This window comes from Oncorhynchus gorbuscha, linkage group LG10 (genome assembly GCF_021184085.1).
Source record: "Oncorhynchus gorbuscha isolate QuinsamMale2020 ecotype Even-year linkage group LG10, OgorEven_v1.0, whole genome shotgun sequence".
NCBI lineage: Eukaryota > Metazoa > Chordata > Actinopteri > Salmoniformes > Salmonidae > Oncorhynchus > Oncorhynchus gorbuscha.
This window is the reverse complement of record NC_060182.1, coordinates 26603915-26630478: the sequence shown is the minus strand read 5'-3', so window position 1 is coordinate 26630478 and position 26564 is coordinate 26603915. Positions and strand designations below refer to the sequence as shown.

Sequence of the window (26564 nt, the reverse complement as noted above, 5' to 3'; positions counted from 1 at the left end):
CGGACATATCCTTCAACCTTATGGCTTGGTTTCTATTCTGATTTGCACTGTCAACTGTGGGACCTTATATAGACAGGTGTGTGCCTTTCCAAATAATGTCCAATCAATTGAATTACCACAGGTGACTCCAATCAAGTTGTAGAAACATCTCATGGATGATCAATGGAAACAGGATGCACCTGAGCTCATTTTCGAGTCTCATAACAAAGGGCCTGAATACTTGTGTAAATAAGGTATTTCTGTTTTATGTATTTAATACATTTGCTAACATGTCTAAAAACCTGTTTTCGTTTTGTCATTATGGGGTATTGTGTGTAGATTGATGAGGACATGTATTTATTTAATCCATTTTAGAATAAGGCTGTAACGTAACCAAATGTAGAAAAAGTCAAGGGATCTGAATACTTTCAGAATGCACCGTATATACCTATAGACAGCAATACGTGTGGAGGAACTTGGTGGAGTTTAGTTTGTTGTGTGTGTGTGTGTGTGTGTGTGTGTGTGTGTGTGTGTGTGTGTGTGTGTGTGTGTGTGTGTGTGTGTGTGTGTGTGTGTGTGTGTGTGTGTGTGTGTGTGTGTGTGTGTGTGTGTGTGTGTGTGTGTGTGTGTGTGTGTGTGTGTGGTGTTGTCTAGTGCCTTCTCATGGTGTGACCCCTGACTCCTAGGCGGTGAAGGACCTCCAGATGTCGGCCAGAGGCCATCATCCTGCTGAAGGCCATGATCGAGGAGGAGTGCGCAATCAGCACTATTTTCAACAAAGTGCAGGTGAGCTGACATAGTCATCGGCCATTTTGAAAACATTAAACTCAACTCAGAGGGTGGCAGTTAACTTAGAAGTTAAGAGCCAGTAACTGAAAGGTCTCTGGTTTGAATCCCAGAGCCAGCAAGGTGGAAAAAATCTGCCATTCTGCCTTTGAGCAAGGCATCTCTCTGATTCAAAGGGGTTGGGTTAAATGTGGAAGTCTGTTGTACAATTTCCCTCGATTTCCTCAATTAATCAATGTTGTCGTTGTTGTTTTTATGCAGTTCCGCAAATGGTATTAAATTCTACCACAAGGTGTCCATGTCCTAGCTCGTAAAGTAGTTGAAGTTTCAATACCTTGCACAACATTACATTAGAGCAACATTTTATTGACTTATACTGGATACAGTTGTAATGCTCAAGTAGTGCTTTTCATTTACAAACTGAGAGGAAATTTATGTAAATTAGTTTTGGTTGGGAAAGTATTCATTAGAGTACAGTAAATTTAATCTTGAGAGATTTGCAATGCAATTAAATGACCCAGATAATATTGTCCTCTTTTGAATGAAAAACTGTCGGATCGAAAACAAATTATCCTAAGAGCAGCGCAAAGGTGAGAATACATTTTGCTTCATGCTACCTTGCATGAAAATCATGTTTATCATGTAGCCCTAATGTATAGCCTATGCCCAGAGAAACTGTTAACCTGTTATTGTTTGAATGGGCCTTCCGAACAGAGCGCACACAGATTCAGCCTCAATGGTTGCCTCTAACCATTAAAAATCACTGTAAACCTAATTAACTCTCGAAGAAGGAAGTCTTACCACAGACAGACAATATGCGTCCCAAATGCCACCACATTCCCTTTATAGTGCACTACTTTTGACCAGAAGTAGCGCACTATATAGGAAATAGTGTGACATTCGGGTGCACAAGACTTCCTGCTTTGAGAATTCATTAGACTGTATAATACCAAGAGATATTGAACAGCCTAATGGCTTGTCTAATGCCTGTCTACTATGTATCCTGTTCCACATGTATATATAGATCCTACTGGGAGATTAAGGTGTCCCTGGCAGCAGACCAATATAGATTAAAGCCAAATGAATAATAATGTGTCAGGACTAGCTACATCAGGATGCCTGGCACCACTTCCAACCCAGTAGCAAATGAGAACAGCTGTCTCATCTGGCTGCACTCTTACCCACTCTCCAGGTAATATCCTGTCTATAGTATGCCTGTTTATCCTGGAGTAGTGATACATGTTGCCTATTTTTACAATGTCTTATTCACAGTGCCCAACTGTATTTGTAATCCTAATTGATGTTCCTTCCATCTTGAGCAGGTGTAATATAATCAACTCAAGCCAATGTTCTCCTCCACCTTGCTATAGTGTAGTATGATGCATAATGCCTAATCTGGTTCTATGAATCCAGAAGGGCACAAACCAAAACATTAAATGGAATATTAGCAATTATGAATACACTCTTTAAGCAAATTTGTTTGACTTTGATATCTGTTATCCAGCGACTAAAGAAGATTGACAAACTGCCACACAGACTGAGACCAGCTCAGAATAGCAGTATTAAGTCCCTCTCTCTTGTCATCTTGCCTCCTCAACTGATGTTTGGTCATGTCACATCCCAAATATACACCCCATATGTCTTCTTCTATGTTTCTGGTTTAGATCAACACAGAATATCGGCCCGAGTTTGCTTATTGCCTTGAGTCTCTGTTACTGCTGGGCTAAAGACGCTCCATGTCCATTGCCGGGAGTGTTGGGATGGAGTTTGGGCAATGCCAGCAGAATGTGAGTCATATTTCACCCATACCATATGGAAATTGTGCAGACCTACATGCTCAAGGGGAAAATGTTCCCACAGACTGAAAGAGGACAGAGGACATGCTGAAGACACCACTATGGCCACAGATAAACAAACCATTTTAACAACACAGATGTAAGCTAGCTAGATTACTTAACTTGTTGGAAGAATTGATCATTGATTTGAGTGAGAACTAACTTCTTTGTTAAACCTCAACTTTATGCTCAGCAGAAATGACCTGACCTGTACCAGATGATAACCACACTCTCAGCAACCTCTCTGACGAGGCTGCCCTCAAGAACAAGAATATACTGACCAGGGAAGCAGAAAAACAGAGATTTGGAAGATGTTTCCCTAAGCAACTGGATGGGGTCATGAGACTTCAATGTGCTCACCCATAACTTATGTAAATTATATTGAATATAACATTTACATGTTTCTAACATTACCCATATTAGGACTACAGTAGCAAACCCATGAAAGAAAACAATGAAAGGAAGACAATTTTCTTAGGATACATTTTATTTTATTTCACAGGACAAAGTTGTTCAATCAATTCAGAACATTTCAGTCAAGTGAATAAAAGTAATCAGCCAAGAGAGATAAATATTCTCTCTGCATGATACATTTACATTACCTGTAATAAACTGTAGTATTGTTATACTGTAGGGCAACAACTGGCTTTTTCCATGTTCAGCTCAGCTGGATCATGCTTGGAGCAGTAAACAGTTGTACGTCTGCAGCCAACAATGTGCTCTTATATTATTGAATCTACAGATAATCTTCTCATCTTTATTCATCTAATACACATTACTTTTAGTGCTCGACTGTCCTCATTTCAGAAACTCTAAAAACACACACACACACACACGTGTCTTGTGCAACATACAGTTACAGTGCTCGACTGTTCTAATTTCAGGAATTCTCTTTCAATCACACACACACACACACACACACTCCGTACAGTCTGGGCATACAGAGTAGAGGGCAGAGGCAACCTTTCACCTGAGACAAGCGGTAGTTCAGGAGGAAGCAGTGCTGGGTTGAGCTTATCGCAAAGGAGACGACCTTTCCTCTGAACCCCTTAGCCATAGGAATGCATCTATTGGTTGGTTTCAATACAAATGAATAACAGGTGGAGTGATGATCAAGTGGTGGTTGAAAGAGAAACAGTCTTCAGTGCATTTTAAAGATGACTGTACCATGTGGGTGCCCCTATAGTTAAAACCTTATGGAAGAAACAACACCCCTGATTCATAGTTTAGAAACCAAAGAACAATGTTAAAACTTACAGCACACTGGAATAGAACAGTGAATGGATTGTCAGTGTTCATTATGTTTTCATAATTCACAAAGTAGACATTTCTGACTTGATACGCTGTACCGATTGGAAGAATCAGAGAACCAGGCTGCAACTTTTCCAGGTTGTCAAATTAGCAAAATATTAGTGATTGTGCAGCCTTTTGATCCTGAGTGGACATGGGATGTGAATTTAAAATAAATCATTATTTTGTGTAAGGATAAATCAATATTGAAAGTCTGGGCTGATACCTAAAACCAATACATTTTCACAGCATACATTATTTTAATAACTTTGACATTCATCAAAAGGCCTTTTTCTTAGAATTTATGAAAGAGCGAAATAACTTAAGGGGAAAAGACCATGTTGCAAGGGACCCCATTTCCGTAACTTTCAGGCATTTTTGTAAATGTATAACAAAGTCACTCAGAAATAAATGTTTCTTACTGGGACAGAACACACACACACACGTGTGTGTGTGTATGTGGACACCTCTTCAAATTAGTGGATTCAGCCACACCCGTTGCGGACAGTTTAAATTTTTTATTATAATTTTTTTTTTTTTTTTTTTTTTTAAATCGAGCACACAGCCATGCAATCTCCATAGACAAATATTGGCAGTAGAATGGCCTTACTGAAGAACTCAGTGACTTTCAATGTAGCACCATCATAGGATGCCACCTTTACAAGTCAGTTCATAACATTTCTGCCCCGCTAGATGTACCCCGGTCAACAATAAGTGTTGTTATTGTATAGTGGAAATGTCTAGGAGCAACAATGGCTCAACCGCGAAGTGGTAGGCCACACAAGCTCGCAGAAAGTGACCGCTGAGTACTGAATCGCATTGCACATACATTTTTTAATATATTTTTTTAAATGGCCTGTTTCTCGGGTTGCAACACTCACTAACGAGTTCAAAACTGCCTCTGGAAGCAACGTCAGCACAATAACTGTTCGTCGGGAGAATCATGAAATGGGTTTCAATGGCTGAGTAGCCGCAGACAAGCCTAAGACCACCATGCGCAATGCCAAGTGTCAGCTGGAGTGGTGTAAAGCTCGCCGCCATTGGACTCTGAAGCAGTGGAAATGCATTCTCTGGAGTGATGAATCATGCTTCACCATCTGGCAGTCCGAAATCCAAATCTGGGTTTGGCGGATGCCAGGAGAACGCTACCTGCCCCAATGCATAGTGCCAACTGTAAAGTTTGGCGGAGGAGGAATAATGGTTCGGGCAAGGCCCCTTTCCCCTGAAGGGAGATCTTAACGCTACAGCAAACAGTACAATGATATTCCAGACAATTCTGTACTTTGTGGCAACAGTTTGGGGAAGGCCCTTTCCTGTTTCAGAATGACTACGCCCCAATGCACAAAGCAAGTTTGTGGGGATCAGTATGCAAGAACTTGACTGGCCTGCAGAGCCCTGACCTCAACCCCATCGAACACGTTTGGGATGAATTGGAACGCCGACTGCAATCCAGACTTAATAGCCCGACCTCACTAATGCTTTTGTGGCTGAATGGAAGCAAGTCCCCACAGCAATGTTCCATCATCTAGTGGAAAGCTTTTCCAGAAGAGTGGAGGCTGTTATAGCAGCAAAGGGGAGACCAAGTCCATATTAATGCTCATGATTTTGAATGAGATGTTCGACAAGCAGATGTTCACATACTTTTGTTCATGTAATGCATGTATGAGGGCTGATAAATTAAGCATCCAGGGCTCTACATAAAAAATAAATAATGGGTCAAACTGGTGCTCCAAACTTTAAAAACATTAAGTGCAAAACCTGAAATGTTAGAAATGTCCTTGTCCCAGAATGACCCAGCATGCACCGTGCGGCCCCATTGAAGCCGCATGGGCGACAATACAATTCCAATGGGGTTTCCCCATCTCAAAAGTATCTCTGATATGGGTCAGATGTTTTTTAACTGTTTGTATTAGAAACAAGCTATTTTTGCTGTGCAAGCATGACACTAACGAATCTGCACCCAGGAAACAACTGTACAGCGAAGCCTTACCATTACAACTAATTGTTATAAAAATGTACTTTCTTTCCGTACCGGTACTCCCAAATTAAAACTGCAGTTCGCACAGCAAAATATTTAGCTGCATATGCAACCAAATTGGGTCACACTTTAGGTCCCTGTGTGCATCCCTAATATTGTGTAAAACCATTCTGATGTCAACGCTGAGGCCTAATAATGATGACTCTGTGATATGACAGACAAACAAGGAATAGAAGAAACTCAACCAGGCTCATTACAGCACTTCTGACTCAGTAACCAAAGCTAAAATCAATCCAGCATCCACTTAAGGCCAGGCACCACAGGCTAAAATGTTGCACAAACCTAGCAATTTAGAGTTTTGGGGGAGGGGGGTATTTGTCAAATAATATTAGTATTTTTTTTAAAGTAAAAAATATCCAAAAGGTTTATAAAAATATTTGTGTTAGTTTATCATACTAACATCAGTGTCATGAACTGTAACCACTTTTAAATGGACATACATTCATAATTTGAACGCTCACTACATTGAAATCACACATCACTTAAAAGTCTATTTCTTAGAGAATGTTACTTTGAAGATATGGTGATTGGGTGTAAGGTAGTCTTAATTTAGTCCTTGTCTTACTGCCATTTCCTGAAAAATCACACTCTTCCCAAACACCAACTTATTTTCTGTGGTTATCTTTAGATGTATTCCTCAGACTTATATATTGGGAATTGTTGATATGTTTATGACACAATCAGATGTGTATGTAAATTCAGTGCTAGAATGTCTTAACAAAATAAAAAACAAAATATTTAGGTTGATTTTTACTTCAACCAGTGTCCAGAAAAATTGGTTTGTGTTATATGCAAATATTTAATGGTATAACCTAATTTGCATATTTGTATACAATTTTTCAGAAAAAAAGACAAAAATATTAGTGCCCACACTCAACTGGTAAAAGTTGATTGTAATATGATTAAGTGGGGGGGGAATACCCTATTAGGGTGTGGTGCCTGGCCTTAAGATACTCAACTCCTCTCTAAGGAAAAAACAGACAAGGGAGCCTTCATCAGAACATTGGAGATGAAGGAAAAATACAAACTCAAGTCTCTAGTAGTTAATTTAACCAAACAAAAGAGAAAACAGAGGTGGTTGAATATATGGGGGGGGGGGTGATTTCTTTTTGAGAGTCTACCCAGGCCTTGGGGGTGGTATGGGGATGGGAGCCCTTCACAACACTCATAGGTGTCAGTCTCTGTGAGCTCTAAGCACCCCAGGGCGGGCAACCACAGGAGCTAATCCACACGCTGACCAGGGCTGCCCTTCACAGTGCCCGTCTGTCTGCCTGCAATTTTCATACATCCAGGACTCCATCTCTCACACCTAGGAGCTGTTGATGCGGATGCCCGAAATAAACGGCAGGCCGGTGCCCACCTTCTTTTTGTACTCCAGGTAGTCCTCTGCAAAGAAATGGATAAGAGAAAGCTCCTCCTCCTCAATCCGTTCACGGAAGAAGCGCCAGCTTGCCATGGTATAGCCCGCGATGCAGACAGGGTTGCACAGCATCACCTGGAACATTGGACATAGAAAAGTGAAATCAGCGTAGTGGGCTTGACTACAACATGTTTAAGAAACAAACATGTCTGGATTCTTAAAAGGGAACAGAGTTTAGCTTGTGTATTAGCCTGCATGCTAATATTGCTGTGACAAGGGTTGCAATAGTCCGGTAACCCAAGACTGCAAGAATTTCCAGAAATCGCAGTTGGAGGATTCCAGATTTTCTGTTTCCAGGAATATTTCTACCGAGATTTCTGAAAGATCTGGACATTTTGGGAACATTTCCAGAATTTTGCGAACCGTGCCTTGCACATTCAAGAGTTTCCTTAGCTATTGACAGAATAGGCTGGTACCTGTGTGCCAATGCTCCAGTAGAACCATCCCACGTAGGAGGGGTGTCTGAAGAAGGCATAGACCCCATCCGTGACCAGCACGTGGCTCTGGGCCTTCTCGTTCTGGACGATGTGGTTGAAGTTGGAGCCGGCTGTCAGCATGGCAGACTTACGCAGGAAGTCCCCACACAGCACCATCACCAGGCCCACCAGGCTGAGCCAGCTCAGCTGCTTCAGCTCTGAGACATAAAATGCACAGCCTATTAAGACATTTAACTCCTACTGTGACAACATGTCATGCCCATTTCAACTGAGGCATTGAAAAGTTATTGGCTACGTTCCAGGCTGACTACAACGCAGAAGCATGCGCGACTGAAATTGATGACGTGGCACACAATCATTGGTTGATGCAATGCAACACAAGCAATGTCGTCGGGCTGGAACACTGCCATTGACCCCATGTGTGGTATGGAGGACAGACCTGGGACAGTGAGCTTCTCTATGGTGAACTCCACCCATGAGGACACAGCAGCCACGGTGTACTCCACACTGTGGTTGAGAAGGAATGAGTCCAGAGACAGGCTGCGGGGGTTAATGATGGCTGTCACCAGGTACTCGGAGTAGTGGAAGAAAGACAAGGAGCACATGTACCTGCAAAGACATGCATTGACTGAGAACTATGCATAACACGTATCGAACTAACAACGGTAGTATTGTGCATGTGTGTGTGTGTACACACACACACACACACACACACACACACACACACACACACACACACACGAGAGAGAAGAAGATGCAGCGTCCGTGAGGATCAAAACCCTAATGTATCATGGGTAAATTGACTGACTGATCTACAAATAATAATAAGTTGTTATTTATGATACAAGGTTCTTTGTAGATCTGTCAGTCGCCTGTAATATTGAACAAACCCGGAGAATGTGTATGAGAGGAGAGAGCATGTACAAAGGTTTATTCATTACGGAAACAGTTTAAGAACCAAACAGAGCAAAACTAGAGTTTTTATTGGGCAAACAAAGGTAAGTACTTCCCCATTTCGTTCAGTTTAAGAAACTTTTTAAAATAAGTTTTTGCTTACCAGCCAAAGTGTGTCCATGTGGTTTGGGAAAAGCTTATGATCAAGCCACACCCAAAAGTAAAGCCAAGGAAGCAGGCTCGCACAGCAATCTGGGAGAAAGAAGAGTATGTTTAGGACACATTTCTACCTTCAATTTGTTTAACTAGCTAGTTATCGAACTATACAAGTAGAAAGCTGGCTCCAAATCAATAGCTAACACAATAACCTGCTCTTAGGCATAGAATATCTGTCTAACTTCAATAGTGTTATCTAATTTACAGTTTAGGGCTCTATCTTTAGCCAATCAAGCTGACAGCTGTCTCAATCCAATTCAGATAATAGGATTAGCTAGCTAGCACAATATATTGTTAGGAAGAAGAGGGGCAATGAAAGTGTACCAATAATTTAGATAGCTAAAGCCTAGCCATCTGGCTGCCGTTTTGGCTAATGGGCAAATAAAATAGAAATCAAGATGGCTAGCTATCTAAGGAGCTTAGTTAACGTTATAGCTATCCATCTTTCAGACGTTAGTTAGCTTGCTTACCTTATATAGAGGTCCCTTGTATATGATAAGCAAGAAGCCATTGATAACAGCGATGTACACAGCAATAGCGATTTTCCCCCTCACTCCAGTGAGATAGTCGAATACCCAGTCAAGATGTCCAGCGAATGTTCTAATAAGGGGAATTATAACAACACCCAGTCCTAAAAGAAAGCTTATAATACTTATTTTCCCCTCTAACACCAACTTGCCTGCCATGATGAAGTACCGTTACTCCCTATGGGCTCTCGCGAGTTTTCCACAATGGCAAAATTTACTCACTAATCTTGGCTGCGTTCCAGGTGGTCACGCGGCGCAGATGCATATGATCACTTAATCATCACACACACTCAGCAGGACCCACATCAATATGGCAGCAATCTTCTGAGAACGCCTGGGAACATTTCTTTATTCTATTTATGTTGTCCCTGACACGTTAAACACTTCTCCAGGCGTTGTGAAATGTGATCAACTTCGCAACGCGACTCTAATAAAGACTACCTACCTGGAAAGCCTATATACGTGACGTGCCAGAGGACCTTTTACTATTTATTGGCTGTAGATGGCGCTTTAAAGCCATATAATCAAAGTTCTTGAAGACCAGCAAGAAATGTTTGACCAGACATCATTTACATTTTTGCAACTGTCGAGCAGAGGACATAGCACAGAGCAATGACTGCATATATGAAAGGACAAAGCTCTTGATCACGTGACACCATTCGTTCATAAGTGAAGAATCAATTGCGTCACAGAGTTTCTAAAAGACAGAGGCACAACATCGAGAGACTTTCGGGAACGCTTGCGAAGCAGACCAAGCAAACCAGACCGGGGGTTTGAGAACTAAATGACCTTATGAGAGAAGTGAAAAATGACTCATTATTTGTTAGTTTTCTAAAAGTACAACCTACATTAAAGCCAATGTCTTAAGTAGTTTAACATGTTATTACTCCAACCTCGTGAAAGTGACAAACTGCCACATTTATATTTTTATTAAAAAAGTGGAGTGCCTTTGATTTGACAGCACGCGCATCTGCAGTTCGGCGCGAGATGCCTACATAACCTAAAATGAAGACCAAAAAGCACCTTTAAAAAAAAAATACATTTTTACGATATTGATAATTTTTACTTTGTGGCTGTGGTAACTAGTGGAAAACCGTTAACCCCAATGATGACTGATAGGGGCGCTGTATTCAAATTAAATTTTAAAAATGATTGGTCACATACACCTGTTTCGCAGATTTTATTGCAGGTGTAGCGAAATGCTTGTGTTTCTAGTTCCAACAGTACAGTAATATCTAACAAGTGATATCTAACAATTTCACAACAATACACACATAAAGTAAGGAATATATATGTTTGTTATCCTTTATTTTACTAGGCAAGTCAATTAAGAACAAATTGTTTTTCACAATGACGGCCTACCCCGGCGATGCTGGGACAAATGTGTGCTGCCCTATGGGACTCCCAATCACGCCTCTTGCACTGAGATGCAGTGACTTAGACCGCTGCGCCACTCGGGAGCCCAGATGAGCAATGTCGGAGCAGCATAGACTAAAATACAGTAGAATAGAATACAGTATATACATATGAGATGAGTAATGCAAAATATGTAAACATTATTAAAGTGGCCAGTGATTTCAAGACTATGTATATAGGGCAGCAGCCTCTAAGGTGCTAGTGATGAAGCCACTGTGCAGCCATCTTGGTACTCCTCCATTGAAAAAAAGATTTTGTAAGCTATAGAAATGCATTTATTAATGTCTACATTTGTAGACGATTACACGGAACCCAAACCGGCTACACGCCGGTAATGGGAATTGATGGGAAATGATGTAAATATATCACTAGCCACTTTAAACAATGCTACCTTATATAATGTTACTTACCCTACATTATTCATCTCATATGCATACGTATATACTGTACTCTACATCATCGACTGCATCCTTATGTAATACATGTATCACTAGCCACTTTAACTATGCCACTTTGTTTACTTTGTCTACATACTCATCTCATATGTATATACTGTACTCGATACCATCTACTGTATGCTGCTCTGTACCATCACTCATTCATATATCCTTATGTACATATTCTTTATCCCCTTACACTGTGTATAAGACAGTAGTTTTGGAATTGTTAGTTAGATTACTTGTTGGTTATCACTGCATTGTCAGAACTAGAAGCACAAGCATTTCGCTACACTCGCATTAACATCTGCTAACCATGTGTATATGACAAATACAATTTTGATTTGATTTGATTTATTGTGCATAAATGTATTTTGTCCCCCTACACCAAACGCGATCACGACACGCAGGTTAAAATATCAAAACAAACTCTGAACCAATGACATTAATTTGGGGACAGGTCGAACAGCATTAAACATGTATGGCAATTTAGCAAGTTAGCTTGCACTTGCTAGCTACTTTGTCCTATTTAGCTAGCTTGCTGTTGCTAGCTAATTTGTCCTGGGATAGAAACATTGAGTTGTTATTTTATCTGAAGTGCACAAGCTCCTCTACTCCGCACATAAAATGGCCGACCGAATCGTTTCTAGTCATCTCTCCTCCTTCCAGGCCTTTTCATGTTGAACTTATATGGTGATTGGCATCTAAACTGTCATAGTATTACCACAACGACCGGCAAAACAGTCCGTATCACCCACGTGGGTATAACCAATGAGGAGATGGCACGTGGGTACCTGCTTCTATAACCAATGATGAGATGGGAGAGGCAGGACTTGCAGCGCGATCTGTGTCAGAAATAGGAATGACTTCTATTTTTAGCCCTTGGCAACGCAGACGCTCGTTGGAGAGCGAGCAGTGTGGGTGCAATAATTGAATAACATGGATTTCTAAATTAATTTTGCAACGCTCACGCACGCGACGTGTCCATTCTGGTCAGCATGTAGACACATCAATGGTTAGACCGGATGACATGTTTCTGCACCGGATGATTAGCTACCCAACGTCACCATGACATCGCCTACAAGCGTGATCTGGATTTTCTATTGGTGTAAAAAAAATACCGTCCTGCTCCTCTCCTCTCTAACTAACTTCCCCTCACAATCCCTTCAATTTCCCCTAAATCCCGTTAGTTTGGCTGTTTAACCTACCTTAGTTATCCCTCACCCATTATAGCCCTGCCATTCCCAACCAATCAGAGTGCCTGGAATGCTGCTCTTGACACCGCACCCGCCCACTCAGGTCAGAGTTTTATCGTCATCTGAAGGGAGAAGACGCATGTTTCTGAGGACCTTTTATTGTTGACAGTAACACAAATGTCTGAAGGTTGTGCATGCATTAAAATAACCACAACAATAATATTCCAAGTCATTCGGATTACCAAAATCATATGAACATCCTCAAATCGAAACAGTTGTGTCTGTGTGGTGGAGACGATCAAGACTACAGTGATGGGCCTCAACATCATGTTCTAACCAGACAGCACTATAGAGGTCAGAACCAAACTAATCACTTATAAGTATATAGTGGAGAGGGCATTCACAGCTGACCACTCAGACGGCTGAGGGCATACCAGCTAACTGTTTTTACGTAGTCATTCCAGACGGATTTAGTGACCAACAGTTTTTTATATGGTCCGTCATTTCCCCCGGATTTAGCTACCAATAGTTTTGACAATTGGAGAAGCAGTTTCTAACTATCTTCATACTGTACTGTCTTTGATAGTGCACTGAAGCCATTGAGCTGTTGTAAGAACTGGAGAGACAGCCTCCAAGATGGCCGACTGTTGAAGTAATCTACAGTGCATTAAGAAAGTATTCAGACGTGACGCTTGGCATTCAAGAGTTCAATCTTGAATTCATCAGACCAGAAAATCTTGTTTCTCATGGTTCGAGAGTCCTTTAGGTGCCTTTTGGCAAACTCCTAGCGGGCTGTCATGTGCCTTTTTCTGAGGAGTGGCTTCCATCTGGCCACTTTACCATAAAGGCCAGATTGGTGTTGTGCTGCATAGATGGTTGTCCTTCTGGAAGGTTCTCCCATCTCCACAGAGGAACTGTGGAGCTCTGTCAGAGTGACCATCGGGTTCCTGGTCACCTCTCTGACCAAGGCCCTTCTCCCCAAATTGCTCAGTTTGATCGGGCAGCCAGCTCTAGGAAGAGTCTTGGTGGTTCCAAACTTCTTCCATTTAAGAATGATGGAGGCCAATGTGTTCTTGGGAAACTTCACTGCTGCAAAAATGTTTTGGAACCCTTCCCCAGATCTGTGCCTCGACACAATCCTGTCTCTGAGCTCTTATGGACAATTCCCTCGACCTCATGGCTTGGTTTTTGCTCTAACATGCACTGTCAACTGCGGAACCTTATATACAGGTGTGATCCTTTCCAAATCATGTCCAATCAATTGAATTTACCACAGGTGGACTCCCATCAAGTTGTAAAAACATCTCAAGGATGATCAATGGAAACAGGATGCACCTGAGCTCAATTTAGTTGCATAGCAAAGGGTCCAAATACTTATGAAATTGTCACATTTCACTTTTATTTTTTTACATTAAGCAAAAATGTCTACAAACCTGTTTTTATTTTGTCATTATGGGTATTGTGTGTAGATTGAATAGGAATGTTTTTTATTTAATCCCTTTTATAATGCTGTAATGTAACAAAATGTGGAAAAATTCAAGGGGTCTGTATACTTTCTGGATGCACTGTACTCACGGTCTCACATGCCAATTCGTGGGAATTGACATCAAGCTTGTTCTGGTTTCTGGGTTGTGAATATTCGTTTAGTGGGGAGGGGAAATCTGCAGGCATGAAGCGCCACCACACAACCACTGGTAACATTAATAGAATGCTGTCTGCAAGTACATTATTCAGGACTAAGAGAAATGTGCTCTAGCTTGTTCTACACTGAACAAACATGTAAACGCAACATAAAGTGTTGGTCCCATGTTTTTTGAGCTGAAACAAAAGATCACAGAAATGTTTCATACACGCAAACAGCTTATTTCTCTCAAATGTTGTGCACAAATTTGTTTACATCTCTGTTAGTGAGAATTTCTGCTTTGACTAGATAATCCATCCACCTGACTGACAGCTGGTGCATAATAAGAAGCTGATTAAACGGCATGATCATTGCACAGGTACACTTTGCGCTGGGGACAATAAAAAAAGCCCACTCTAAAATGTTCAGTTTTGTCACACAACGCCATAGATGTCTCAAGTCTTGAGGGAGCATGCAATTGGCATGCTTACTGCAGGAATATCTACCACAGCTGTTGCCACAGAATTTAATGTTAATTTCTCTACCATAAGCCACCTCGGTCATTTTAGAGAATTTGTCAGTACGTCCAACCGGCCTCCCACAACCGCAGACCACGTGTATGGCGTCATGTGGGCAAACGTTTTGCTGATGTCAACGTTGTGAACAGAGTGCCCAATGGTAGGGTTATGGTATGGGCAGGCATAATCTAAAAAACAATGAACACAATTGCATTTTATCGATGGCAATTTGAATGTACAGAGATTCCGTGATGAGATCCTGAGGCTCATTGTCGCGCCATTCATCCACCGCCATCACCCCATGTCGCAAGGATCTGTACACAATTCCAGGAAGTTCTTCCATGGCCTACATACTTACCAGACATGTCACCCATTGAGCTTGTTTAGAATGCTCTGGATCATAGTATACGACACCGTGTTCCAGTTTCTGGCAAAATCCAGCAACTTCGCACAGCCATTAAAGAATAGTGGGGCAACATTCCACAATCAACTGCCTGATCAACTCTATGCGAAGATGTCTCGCGTTGTATGAGGCAAATGGTGGTCAGACCAGATATTGACTGGTTTTCTGAACTGCGCCCCTACCTTTAAAAAAAAAGGTATCTGTGATCAACAGATGCATATCTGTATTCCCAGTCATGACAAATCCATAGATTAGGGCCTAATGAATGTACACTGCTAAAAAAATAAAGGGAACACTAAAATAACACATCCTAGATCTGAATGAATGAAATATTCTTATTAAATACTTTTTTCTTTACATAGTTGAATGTGCTGACAACAAAATTAAAAATGATCAATGGAAATCAAATTTTTCAACCCATGGAGGTCTGGATTTGGAGTCACACTCAAAATTAAAGTGGAAAACCAGACTACAGGCTGATCCAACTTTGATGTAATGTCCTTAAAACAAGTCAAAATGAGACTCAGTAGTGTGTGGTACCTCCACGTGCCTGTATGACCTCCCTACAATGCCTGGGCATGTTCCTGATGAGGTGGCGGATGGTTTCCTGAGGGATCTCCTCCCAGAAAGCATCCGCCAACTCCTGGACAGTCTGTGTTGCGACGTGGCGTTGGTGGATGGAGCGAGACATGATGTCCCAGATGTGCTCAATTGGATTAAGGTCTGGGGAACGTGCGGGCCAGTCCATAGCATCAATGCCTTCCTCTTGCAGGAACTGCTGACACACTCCAGCCACATGAGGTCTAGCATTGTCTTGCATTAGGAGGAACCCAGGGCCAACCGCACCAGCATATGGTCTCACAAGGGGTCTGAGGATCTCATCTCGGTACCTAATGGCTTTCAGGCTACCTCTGGCGAGCACATGGAGGGCTGTGCGGCCCCCCAAAGAAATGCCACCCCACACCATGCTGGAGGATGTTGCAGGCAGCAGAACTTTCTCCATGGCGTCTCCAGACTCTGTCACGTCTGTCATGTGCTCAGTGTGAACCTGCTTTCATCTGTGAAGAGCACAGGGCGCCAGTGGCGAATTTGCCAATCTTGGTGTTCTCTGGCAAATGCCAAACGTCCTGCACGGTGTTGAGCTGTAAGCACAACCCCCACCTGTGGACGTCGGGCCCTCATACCACACTCATGGAGTTTGTTTCTGACCGTTTGAGCAGACACATTTGTGGCCTGCTGGAGGTCATTTTGCAGTGCTCTGGCTCTTGTACAAAGGCGGAGGTAGCGGTCCTGCTGCTGGGTTGTTGCCCTCCTACGGCCTCCTCCACATCTCCTGATGTACTGGCCTATCTCCTGGTAGCGCCTCCATGCTCTGGACACTATGCTGACAGACACAGCAAACCTTCTTGCCACAGCTCGCATTGATGTTCCATCCTGGATGAGCTGCACAACTTGAGCCACTTGTCTGGGTTGTAGACTCCGTCTCATGCTACCACTAGAGTGAAAGCACCGCCAGCATTCAAAAGTGACCAAAACATCAGCCAGGAAGCATAGGAACTGAGAAGTGGTCTATGGTCACCACCTGCAGAACCTCTCCTTTATTGGGGGTGTCTTGCTAATTGCCTATACTTTCCACCTGTTGTCTATTCCATTTGCACAACAGCATGTGAAATTTATTGTCAATCAGTGTTGCTTCCTAAGTGGACAGTTTGATTTCACAGAAGTGTGATTGACTTGGAGTTACATTGTGTTGTTTAAGTGTTCCCTTTATTTTTTTGAGCAGTGTATTTCAGTTGACTGATTTCCTTATATGAACTTTAGCTCAGTAAAATCTTTGACATTTTTGCATGTTGTGTTTATATTTTTGTTCAGTATATATTTGCACCTCAGGAGACAGTTGTATGATATTTTCTGTTTAAAACAACGCAATCACACAACCGTGACTTGACGCAACTGTAGCTTGGAAACATCAAGTGTACTCTGGGAACTGTAGTCCTCTTAATTCAGCAAATCAAAGGTGTTTTTGATTTTGTTTATTTTTTTTGTTGAAAACTGAATCAAAAAGACAAGTTTATTAGACTTTGGTGTAGGCTACAGTAGATTCTGACTCGAGTCCCCTTCCCAGTGTCTCATGTTTGTTTTTTAGATAATACATTCCCTTATTGTGAAACTAAAGCATGTAGAAAATTTATAGTGCAAGATCGTAATGTAGCTGTATCTGGTGTGCGCTCAACATCCTGACCTGTCCCCACTGAGTTAATCCTCTCTCTTAAGTGCACTGAAGTGCCAGTGCATCAGTAGATACATGTACATGGATGAAATGTTGCTTTTAATTTGCACTCAAATACCATTTCGTCTATTTTATAGGGGTGAGGTAGTTTGGTATGGAAAGTCAATGCTGTCATAAGGCTTCAGTATGTTTCAGTTTGGTTGGCGTGTATCCACACTCGAATGAGTGTGCTCTCACTCCCTTAAAAGCGACAATGGTACCGTTTGTCAATTTTGAGATGCCGTAGCCAGTCTCACAATAGTCCGAACTAATCTAAGATAACTCAGGAAATCTGTCATTAATTCTGACGTTTTTGCCGAAGAGATCTTCGTCCTGCAATTCTACATCTAACTAAGATGTTTGGTACAGTATTTTTCAATGAAAAACTGTGCATGAAAACAAGTCGTCTCTCATTTAATGACAACAAATAATTTATTGAAGAACCCCTACTGTTACCCACCCCCGACGAAGGGACATGGACTTCGGCTCTGAACTTTGGCTTGCTTCTAGGATTTTTTGTTGTTGTATCCAAACAGCCGAAAAACACACTCACTAAAGTTCAAAACATCACAAAATGCAGTCATAATATATTTACAAACTCTGCTGAACTGTTTCAGCTATTAAGCAGACCTTTAGTCTGCCTTGCAAGATTGTCTGGACTATTAATACACATATAATTGTATTATTCAAAGGCTGTTACATTCCTAGGCAATCTGGGCAGCAAAGTTATACAATAGTTTACTTTTTGAGTCAGATGAGCATGAGTTGATTGGAATGTTTCAATACAGCTCATGCAAACAAAAACAGTAGACAGTAAAAACAGTATTACAAAATGTAAAAACAATACTCTAGGATCTCGAGGGCCACTGTACATACTAGTGACAACTGCTAACCAGAATAGTATTGTCCTCACTAAAGGGCCTTTGAGAGGAAGCCACAGTATGTCCTCAAGGTGAAGAGGTGTTGAAGAGGCCCCCCAGTGGAGAAGTCTTCACAGGCGAACATGATGACGTCGCTTGTTTTTGTAGTAACAGGAACTGCAAGAAGTCGGCCATCATGGCTCGGAAATCCGGGTGCTGCCGCAGGTACAAGGCATGCTCCCCCTTCAATTCCTCCTGTAACACCCTGTGTAACACACACCAGGTCATATTGGAAACTTATGGGTTTACTGGTTTGAAAGTAAGGGGCTAGGCCAGGGTATGAGTAGGGGTTAATAGTTAGGGTGTAGAGAAATACTTAAATGTCACCTTTTTGTTCAGGAAATTGGAGTGCATCCACAAGTCCTAACACACCAGACGCTTCTACTCAAACACTGGCTTATCATCCCTCACCTCTGACACACATACACCCAAACATGTAAATAGTGGAAGACTCCTAATTCTGTGTGTGATGTCCTCTTACCCATCAGGTAGGAAGTAGCAGTGCCAACACTGAGGGAGTTCTATTAACCTGAGCTGCGGTGCACCCAGCTATGGTCAGTGACGTGAAAGGTAAAACGCCGTGAGGGAGGAGCGCCCTTCTCAAATGGAACAGTAATCTTGTGCAGCTCAGTCATGTTGTCAACAAAGCAGCATGGTGCATCATTCAGAAACATAAATCTATTTTCTGTAAATATATGTTCGACATTTCAAACTATTTTTCATTGGGAAGGCAGATAAATGTTTTTTTTTTAAATCAAAAGCAATCAAATAACTTTGAGCTGACTTCGCCGTTGGTCAGAGCTGGGCTGTTGGCTCACGCCCGGCATGCCCTTACTGCCAAGTGGCTGGGATGTCCTCCACTGAGTCCACTGTCCTCTCCACCCCAAACACCTCCAGTGTCTCCAGATTCATAAACTGGTAGGCTGTTTGGAATGAGAAACAGAAACAGTATGCACAGACTTAGAAAGTCCAACTCTCAGACCCCCTCCCCACCATCAAGCAAACATCATTACATGACTAGCTAGTAGCCTATAAGTAAATAGCCAGCTAACAATTTATACACAATATTTTTCAGTCACACAATAGCAAGTACAGTAACGTTACAGTAGCGTTTGCTAGCTAGTTATCTAGTAGGGTCATCACTAGTTACCACAAAGTTATAAACCCTGCCTATATTCTACAATTTATCATATAAAAATCGTATTTTAAACCAAACGTTAACCGTATGTCTAACCCTTACATTAAATTAAGACCAAAAAGCTCATTTTTGTTTATATGCATTTTTTACGACAGACCATTTTGACTTTGTGGCTGTGCTATCTAGTGGAAACCGCTAGCTAGCATGAAATTATATTGAAATTAACCTACCAGCTGTGCACAGAAATTAACATTAGCTGGCTAGATTTTTATTATCAAGACACTCAACTAGCGAGCTTGTCTAGCCACAAACAGGTATGAAAATTCACGAAAACAAATTACTGTAGCGACCCGCACAGACAGCTGTGTGTTATGTGTTAGGCTAGGAGGTGGTTGTGTTGTACTGACCAGTACCCGGTGTTCGCGGGGTCCGACCTGTCAATCAACCTGCTATCTGCCAATCACGGGAATGCCTGGAATGTTCTGATGCCGGGCATCCTGGTGGTTGGCGGAGTGGCGTGGAGGGGGGTTGGGCAGGGGGGTGGAGCATTGGAAGTTAAGACCAGGTTCAGCTTTTGTTCTCTCTCTCTTACGTCTGGGCTTCACAAGAGAAGGTCACGATTGGCTTGTGTCATCTATTTGGCGTGTGCTACGGCCCAAACAGTAGCCTGTGTAAAGTTGGTGTAATAAACCGTCAATTCGTAAACTCAAGCCTCTGTCTGGACAATTGTTCCTTTATGATCTAGTCGGGTCATTACATTGGTGTCAGAAGTAAAAACGTTGATACAAGTTAGCCAGCTAGCTAGCTGACTTATGTGGCTAGCTACCGTAGGTGAGAACGGGGATGGAAAATGCTTCGAGGGAATCCGAAAGTGAAGGTGGAGGTAGGGGACGATTATGGCCAAGGAGCTGCGTGTGAATGGACGTCGGGGCTCTGTCTGAGGAGATCGCCAGGGCGTCGGAGCGCAGAGGCCGCTTGAGGGAGGACGTTAGAGCGATGGCGGCTGAAGCGGGCATGAGTGCGTCGTCGAATGTATTTCGCGCGGATTCTGGTGGGCGGACCGAAGTGGTGACGTCGACGCGGCGTGATGAGGAATCTGGGGCTCAGGATGTAAACAAACATGGCGGCGCCCAGTTCCCGGCTGCGTCCGTATCTGTTAAGACCCCGAAGTATTCCGGTAAGGCGGATTGGGAAGCTTTTCATGCTCAGTTTGAACTGTTAGCTCATTTTAGGGGTGGTCGGATGAAGAAAGGGCACTGCAGTTGGCTTTATGCCTCACGGATGAAGCTCTGGCCTGTTTGATATTGATTAGCCCCGAGGACAGGCATGATTATGGGGCTTTAGTGGGAGCACTGAGGAGGCGCTATGGACAGTGTGTACAGCCCGGGCTACTGCGCTCCGAACTGAGTAATAGACGCAGGCAGCCTGGAGAGCCTCTACGGGTGCTAGCTAATGACATTGAGAGCCTCTCTCGGCGGGCATATGCTCACATGCCCCCTCCGTGCAGAGCGAGCTAGCACGGGACCAGTTCATACAGGCGCTCTCTCCTACGGAGCTGCGCATACAGACCCAGCTGGCTCATCCTGAGTCATTGCAGACAGCCTTGGAGATGGCTTTGGAGAGGGAGCTGGTGTGGGCTGGGGCTTCAGCTGGGGCTTTGGTGGGGGTGCAGGGAGACACACCCTCTGTGCGAGCTGGGGGGCAGAGCAGCCCGGAGACGGAAAAGCCTGCTTGGGTGGCCGAAATGACAAAACTCATTCGTGCTGTGTCGCTACAGGCGGAACGAAACACACGCCCTGGTCCCAGGGTCTGCTGGGGTTGTGGCCAGCCAGGCCATCTGCGCCGAGTTTGCCCCATGTCCCCCAGAGCTCAGGGAAACGGCTCGGGGTCCGCATAGACCGGGTAGTGCGGACCCCTGGCTTTCTATCCCAACCACCATCATCTTCAGGAGGAGCCCACCGGCACAGACGGGAAGCAAGGCTCCACTTCCCCCAGAAGCAGACGAGGGCAAGCGGATGGAGCCTGTTGTTGTGGTGGGCCGGACCTGTGTTGGGGACTTTTGTCATGTCCCTGTCACTGTGGAGGGGGTGCCCTGCTCCGCCCTGGTGGACACTGGGTCCACAGTAACCCTGGTGAGGCCAGATATTGTGCCAGGTTGGACTCAGTGTGAGCCTACAACTGTGCAGCTCCGCACAGTCACAGGTGAGCTGGCACCCATGAAAGGGAAGGGAATAATGACTCTGACAGTAGGGGGCAGGACTGTGCGTCATCCTGTGTGGGTGGCGGCTGTGCAGGACCCTTGTATCCTGGGGTTGGACTTTCTTAGGAGCACAGGCTGCCAGTTAGACCTAAATAGGGGCACACTGAGCTTCCAGGGAGGGACGGAAGTCACCATGGCCCCCCTAATGTCACATTCACTCAACCCAACAAACCCTTTACTCCAACAGTTAAAGCAGCAGAGACTCATGGCTGCGCCCCCCCCCACAGCTGTGTGTGACTTTTCCCCAGTCCCCCTGTCACCTACGGCGGTGTGTTACATTCCCCCAGCTACCTCCATGACACAGCCCTCTGTGAGCCCGGGTCGCACCCCCAGCCCAGCTACCCCAGATGGGAGAGGAGAGGACACTGTCTGCAGTGAGGGAGATATGGGGGAGGAACTGTGTTGGTCTTGACCCTGAGCAGCAGGAACGGTTGTGGCAGTTGCTGTTTGAATTCAGAGACAGCTTTGCGTTGAGTGAGGAAGAGGTGGGTCAGACTCATCTGGTGCAGCATGAGATCGACACAGGTGATGCTCGACCCATCAAGATGCGTCCCCGCCGTATCCCGCTGGCACGCCAGGAGGCGGCAGACAAGGCTGTGTTGGAGATGCAGCGGGCAGACTTCATTGAGCCCTCAGACAGCCCCTGGGCGGCGCCAGTCGTCATGGTTCCGAAGAAGGGGGGCAAGCTGAGGTTCTGTGCGGACTACAGGCGGCTGAATGAGGTAACCAGGAAGGACTCATACCCCATACCACGTATCGATGAGTCGCTGGACCTGGTTAGGGGTCCTCCTGGTTCTCCTCACTAGACCTCCGCAGTGGCTACTGGCAGGTGCCCCTCTCCCCAGAGGCCAGAGCCAAAACTGCGTTCTCCACTAACAGAGGACACTGGCAGTTCAAGGTCCTGTGCTTTGGCCTGTGCAACGCTCCAGCTACTTTTGAGCGTTTGATGGACAGGGTGCTGGATGGCATCCCCCGACAGCAGTGTCTGGTATACCTCGATGATATCCTGGCCCATGGCAGCTCCTTCCAGTCAGCCCTGGGGGCGCTACGGCGTGTGCTGGAGAGGGTGGCTGCCGCAGGTCTGAAGCTCCACCCCGAGAAGTGCCACTTCATGAGGAGAGAGGTGTCCTTCTTGGGCCACCGAGTGGGGAAGGAGGGGATCAGCACCATGGAGGACAAGGTAGGGGCTGTCAGAGACTGGCCCACCCCCACCGACCAGCGTCAGCTGAAGAGCTTCCTGGGCCTGGCCTCGTACTACAGGAGGTTTGTACGGGGCTTCTCAAGCGTTGCTGCTCCACTGAACCGCCTGCTGCCGAAGGACAAGGCTTTCACTTGGACAGTGGAGTGTGAGGAGGCGTTCAACACCCTCAAACGTGCACTGATCGAGGCCCCCGTGCTCGCCCCCCCTGACCTCACCTTGCCCTTTATCCTGGACACAGACGCGAGCAATGTGGGCATGGGTGGGGTGCTGGCCCAGGTGGGGCCAGAGGGGGAGAGAGTGGTGGCGTACTTCAGCAAAACATTTGACAAACATGAGCGCCGCTACTGTGTCACCCGGCGGGAGCTCTTGGCTGTTGTGGCTTCCGTCAAACACTTCAAGTACTACCTGGGTGGTCTGCCCTTTACTGTAAGGACTGACCACTCTGCTCTCCAGTGGCTCATGTCTTTCAGAGAGCCAGAGGGGCAGGTGGCACGCTGGTTGGAGGAGCTTCAGCAGTATGACTTCACGGTGGTGCACAGGGCAGGGGCACGCCACTCCAACGCCGACGCCATGTCCCGTCGGCCCTGTACTGCAGACGGCTGCCGCCACTGTGAACGGAGAGAGGGACGGAGAGAGAGCTGCGGGCAGAGGAGGGTGTCTGTGCCACAGTGTGTCGGGCGAGCGGGCCTGTCTGCTGTGAGCTGCAGACTGTCGACGTGGCTGAATGGCGGCAGCAGCAGGGACGGGACACAGACCTACAGCCAGTGCTACAGTGGGTAGAGGCGCAGGTGAGGCCACCATGGGAAGAGGTGACAGCGCTCTCACTCGCGACCAAAGGGTTGTGGTCGAAGTTTGAGAGACTGCGGCTGGCTGATGGCGTGCTACAGCGGGCATGGAAGGAGTCAGCTACGGGAGAGGAGAGGTGGCAGGTGGTGGTCCCAAAAGCATTGCGGGAGGCTGTGCTCCAGAGTACTCATGGGGGTGGGGACTGGACACTTTGGGGTCACAAAAACACTGCGCCGTCTCCGTCAGGGCTTCTACTGGGGGCAGCACAAGAGGGATGTGGAGGACTTTTGTCGCCGCTGTGACAACTGCACAGCGAGAAAGGGCCCCCAGGCCGCTCTCATGCTCAGCTCCAACAGTTCCCAGTGGGGCTCCCATGGAGAGGGTGGGAGTGGATGTAGTTGGGCCGTTCCCCACCACAGACAGTGGAAACCGCTGGGTGCTCACGGCCATGGACTATTTCACAAAATGGCCCGAGGCCTATGCTCTGCCTGACCAGGAGGCAGAGACCATCGTCGACGCCCTGACAGCGGGGATGTTCAGCAGGTTTGGAGCTGCAGAGTCCATCCACAGCGACCAAGGCAGAAACTTTGAGTCCCGTGTGTTCGCCACCATGTGTGAGAGGCTGGGTATGCACAAGACCCGCACTACTCCTCTCCATCCTCAAAGTGATGGCCTTGTGGAGCGCTTCAACAAAACGCTTGGACAGCAGCTGGCCATCGTCTCTTCCAAACACCAGCGTGACTGGGACAAGCACCTGCCTATGGTCCTCATGGCATGCCGCTCCGCTGTCCAAGACTCCACTTCCTGCACGCCTGCCCTCCTCATGCTGGGGAGAGAGATCCGCACCCCTGCGGAGATGGCGTTTGGTCGGCCCCTGGATAGCCCTCATGTTCCTCCGGGGCCGGAGTATGCCCGGAGACTCCAGGACCGCCTGGAGACAGCCCACACCTTCGCCAGAGAGCAGCTGGTGAATGCAGGTGTGAGGCAGAAAAGGAACTATGACGTGCACACCCGGGAAGGCACTTTGTGGCTGGGGAGCTGGTCTGGGTCTACAGCCCCTAAGGAAAAAAAGGCAGATGCCCCAAGTTGGACAGTCACTGGGTGGGACCCTGCAGTGTCCTGGAGAGGGTAGGGGAGGTTGTGTACCAGGTGCAGCTTCCTCCCAGGGGGAGAAAGGTGGCACTGCACCGGGACAGGTTAGCCCCATACAGAGGGGCCTCTTCTCCCCAAACCCCAGGAACCCCCACAATTCCCCTCTCTGGCAATGACATTCTCCAGGCACCCACCCTCAGGTGCCGCAGACAAGGCTCCAGACAGCCCACTCCCCTGTCTCCCCCTGTGTCACCGCGTGGTTCCCCAGAGCCACGGACTGTATTACCCGTTCCCGCTTCCTTGTCACCCATATCCCTGCCTTCATCCCCTGGGTCCCAGAGGGGCACTCTGCGACCATCACGACCACGCAGGCAAAGGAGACCTCCGGGTCGCTTCAGATACTTTGTTTGTTCCCTCGGGGACGAGGGACTTTGTGGTGGGGGGCTGTGTAGCGACCCGCACAGACAGCTGTGTGTTATGTGTTAGGCTAGGAGGTGGTTGTGTTGTACTGACCAGTACCCGGTGTTCGCGGGGTCCGACCTGTCAATCAACCTGCTATCTGCCAATCACGGGAATGCCTGGAATGTTCTGATGCCGGGCATCCTGGTGGTTGGCGGAGTGGCGTGGAGGGGGGTTGGGCAGGGGGGTGGAGCATTGGAAGTTAAGACCAGGTTCAGCTTTTGTTCTCTCTCTCTTACGTCTGGGCTTCACAAGAGAAGGTCACGATTGGCTTGTGTCATCTATTTGGCGTGTGCTACGGCCCAAACAGTAGCCTGTGTAAAGTTGGTGTAATAAACCGTCAATTCGTAAACTCAAGCCTCTGTCTGGACAATTGTTCCTTTATGATCTAGTCGGGTCATTACATTACGCTCACCTGAGACTGTGATATTAGATCACTAAGAGCAGGTACTGGACAAGAGTGCATGAGTGATTCCACTGTTCCATTCTTCCTCCGTGTGCATTGTGAGCCAATCTCGTCCATGTATCAACATGAAGATTAAAACGTTAATTACTGTTAGTGTTCAAATACTGGAGAGTTGAGACCAAATCACGGACTCTGGACAGAGTGGATTTCAGTTGTAACAAAAGGCAGTTTAATGAGTCAAAAGATATCTTGTCCTGCAGATTTAACGTGCACGGACCTAGTTCATATAACCCAGTAAGGAGTCAGGTGAAAAAGGGACTTAGACATTGGTTACAGCAGATTTTATACATGGAATATGTAGGTGGAGTCTTGTCGTGTTGGTCTTCTGAATGGTCCCGAAGGGTTGGAGGCGGACCTGCTCTAGCCAGAGTAGGAGCCCCATTGGTGCACATCAGAGTCTTCTGCTCTGAGCACCTGACCAGTAGAGGGGGGGGGGGGGTGAGATGTGTGTGTTTAAGCAAGAAGATATTTGTGTGTCAGGGGAACGTGAGGTAGAAAACTGAGAGGGGCAGTTTTATGGCTGGGTGTGTGAGCTGGTTCCTGTTTTAGCAGGGGTACGTAAAATGACTTGAGTCAGGCGGATTAGCTTAGCGCTGTATAATATATGAGCTATGTGTATGAATATTTATATAACTGTTAGTGGAATTTTAAATTCCTATATGTTTTGTAGCCAAAACCAAATTCGCACTCTTTCTATTTCATTAGTGATTTGTAAGTTCATTAATTATGCATGAAGTAGATCGAGACCAGTCTTAAAAGCCAGGTAACAGCGTTTAATTCAAGAGAGTACTAGCACATACACATTTTTCTACAGGTTATAAACTGAAATTGACGTCAGCGTTTTCTTTAATGTTCTCTCTTCATAGAGGCCCTATAGTTTCTCGAGCTTTCGCTCCACGCCTGAAGTCAAGGTCGGTCAGTATAAATCAGCATTCTAGACAGTCTGGAGATAGTCTGTTC

At 45.5% G+C, this 26564-nt stretch overlaps 1 protein-coding gene and 1 long non-coding RNA gene across 3 annotated transcripts; both read right to left on the bottom strand.

The window, feature by feature from the left end:
• Window positions 1-5417: 5417 nt before the first annotated feature.
• Window positions 5418-9992, bottom strand: LOC124045767 (protein-S-isoprenylcysteine O-methyltransferase-like). The gene is made up of 5 exons (XM_046365361.1): window positions 9366-9992; window positions 8843-8931; window positions 8225-8394; window positions 7765-7982; window positions 5418-7423 (listed from the first exon to the last, which is right to left on the bottom strand). The coding sequence occupies exons 1-5, from the start codon at window positions 9579-9581 to the stop codon at window positions 7238-7240; spliced, it is 879 nt and encodes a 292-aa protein (XP_046221317.1). The 5' UTR covers window positions 9582-9992; the 3' UTR covers window positions 5418-7237.
• Window positions 9993-17654: 7662 nt separating this feature from the next.
• On the bottom strand, window positions 17655-19720 carry LOC124045062. Of its 2 annotated transcripts, none has more exons than XR_006840774.1 (3): window positions 19571-19720; window positions 18530-19125; window positions 17655-18407 (listed from the first exon to the last, which is right to left on the bottom strand). It is a non-coding gene; the product is annotated as an uncharacterized LOC124045062 (long non-coding RNA). The 2 variants fall into 2 exon arrangements; XR_006840773.1 differs by having other exon boundaries at window positions 17658-18407; window positions 18684-19125.
• Window positions 19721-26564: the final 6844 nt, after the last annotated feature.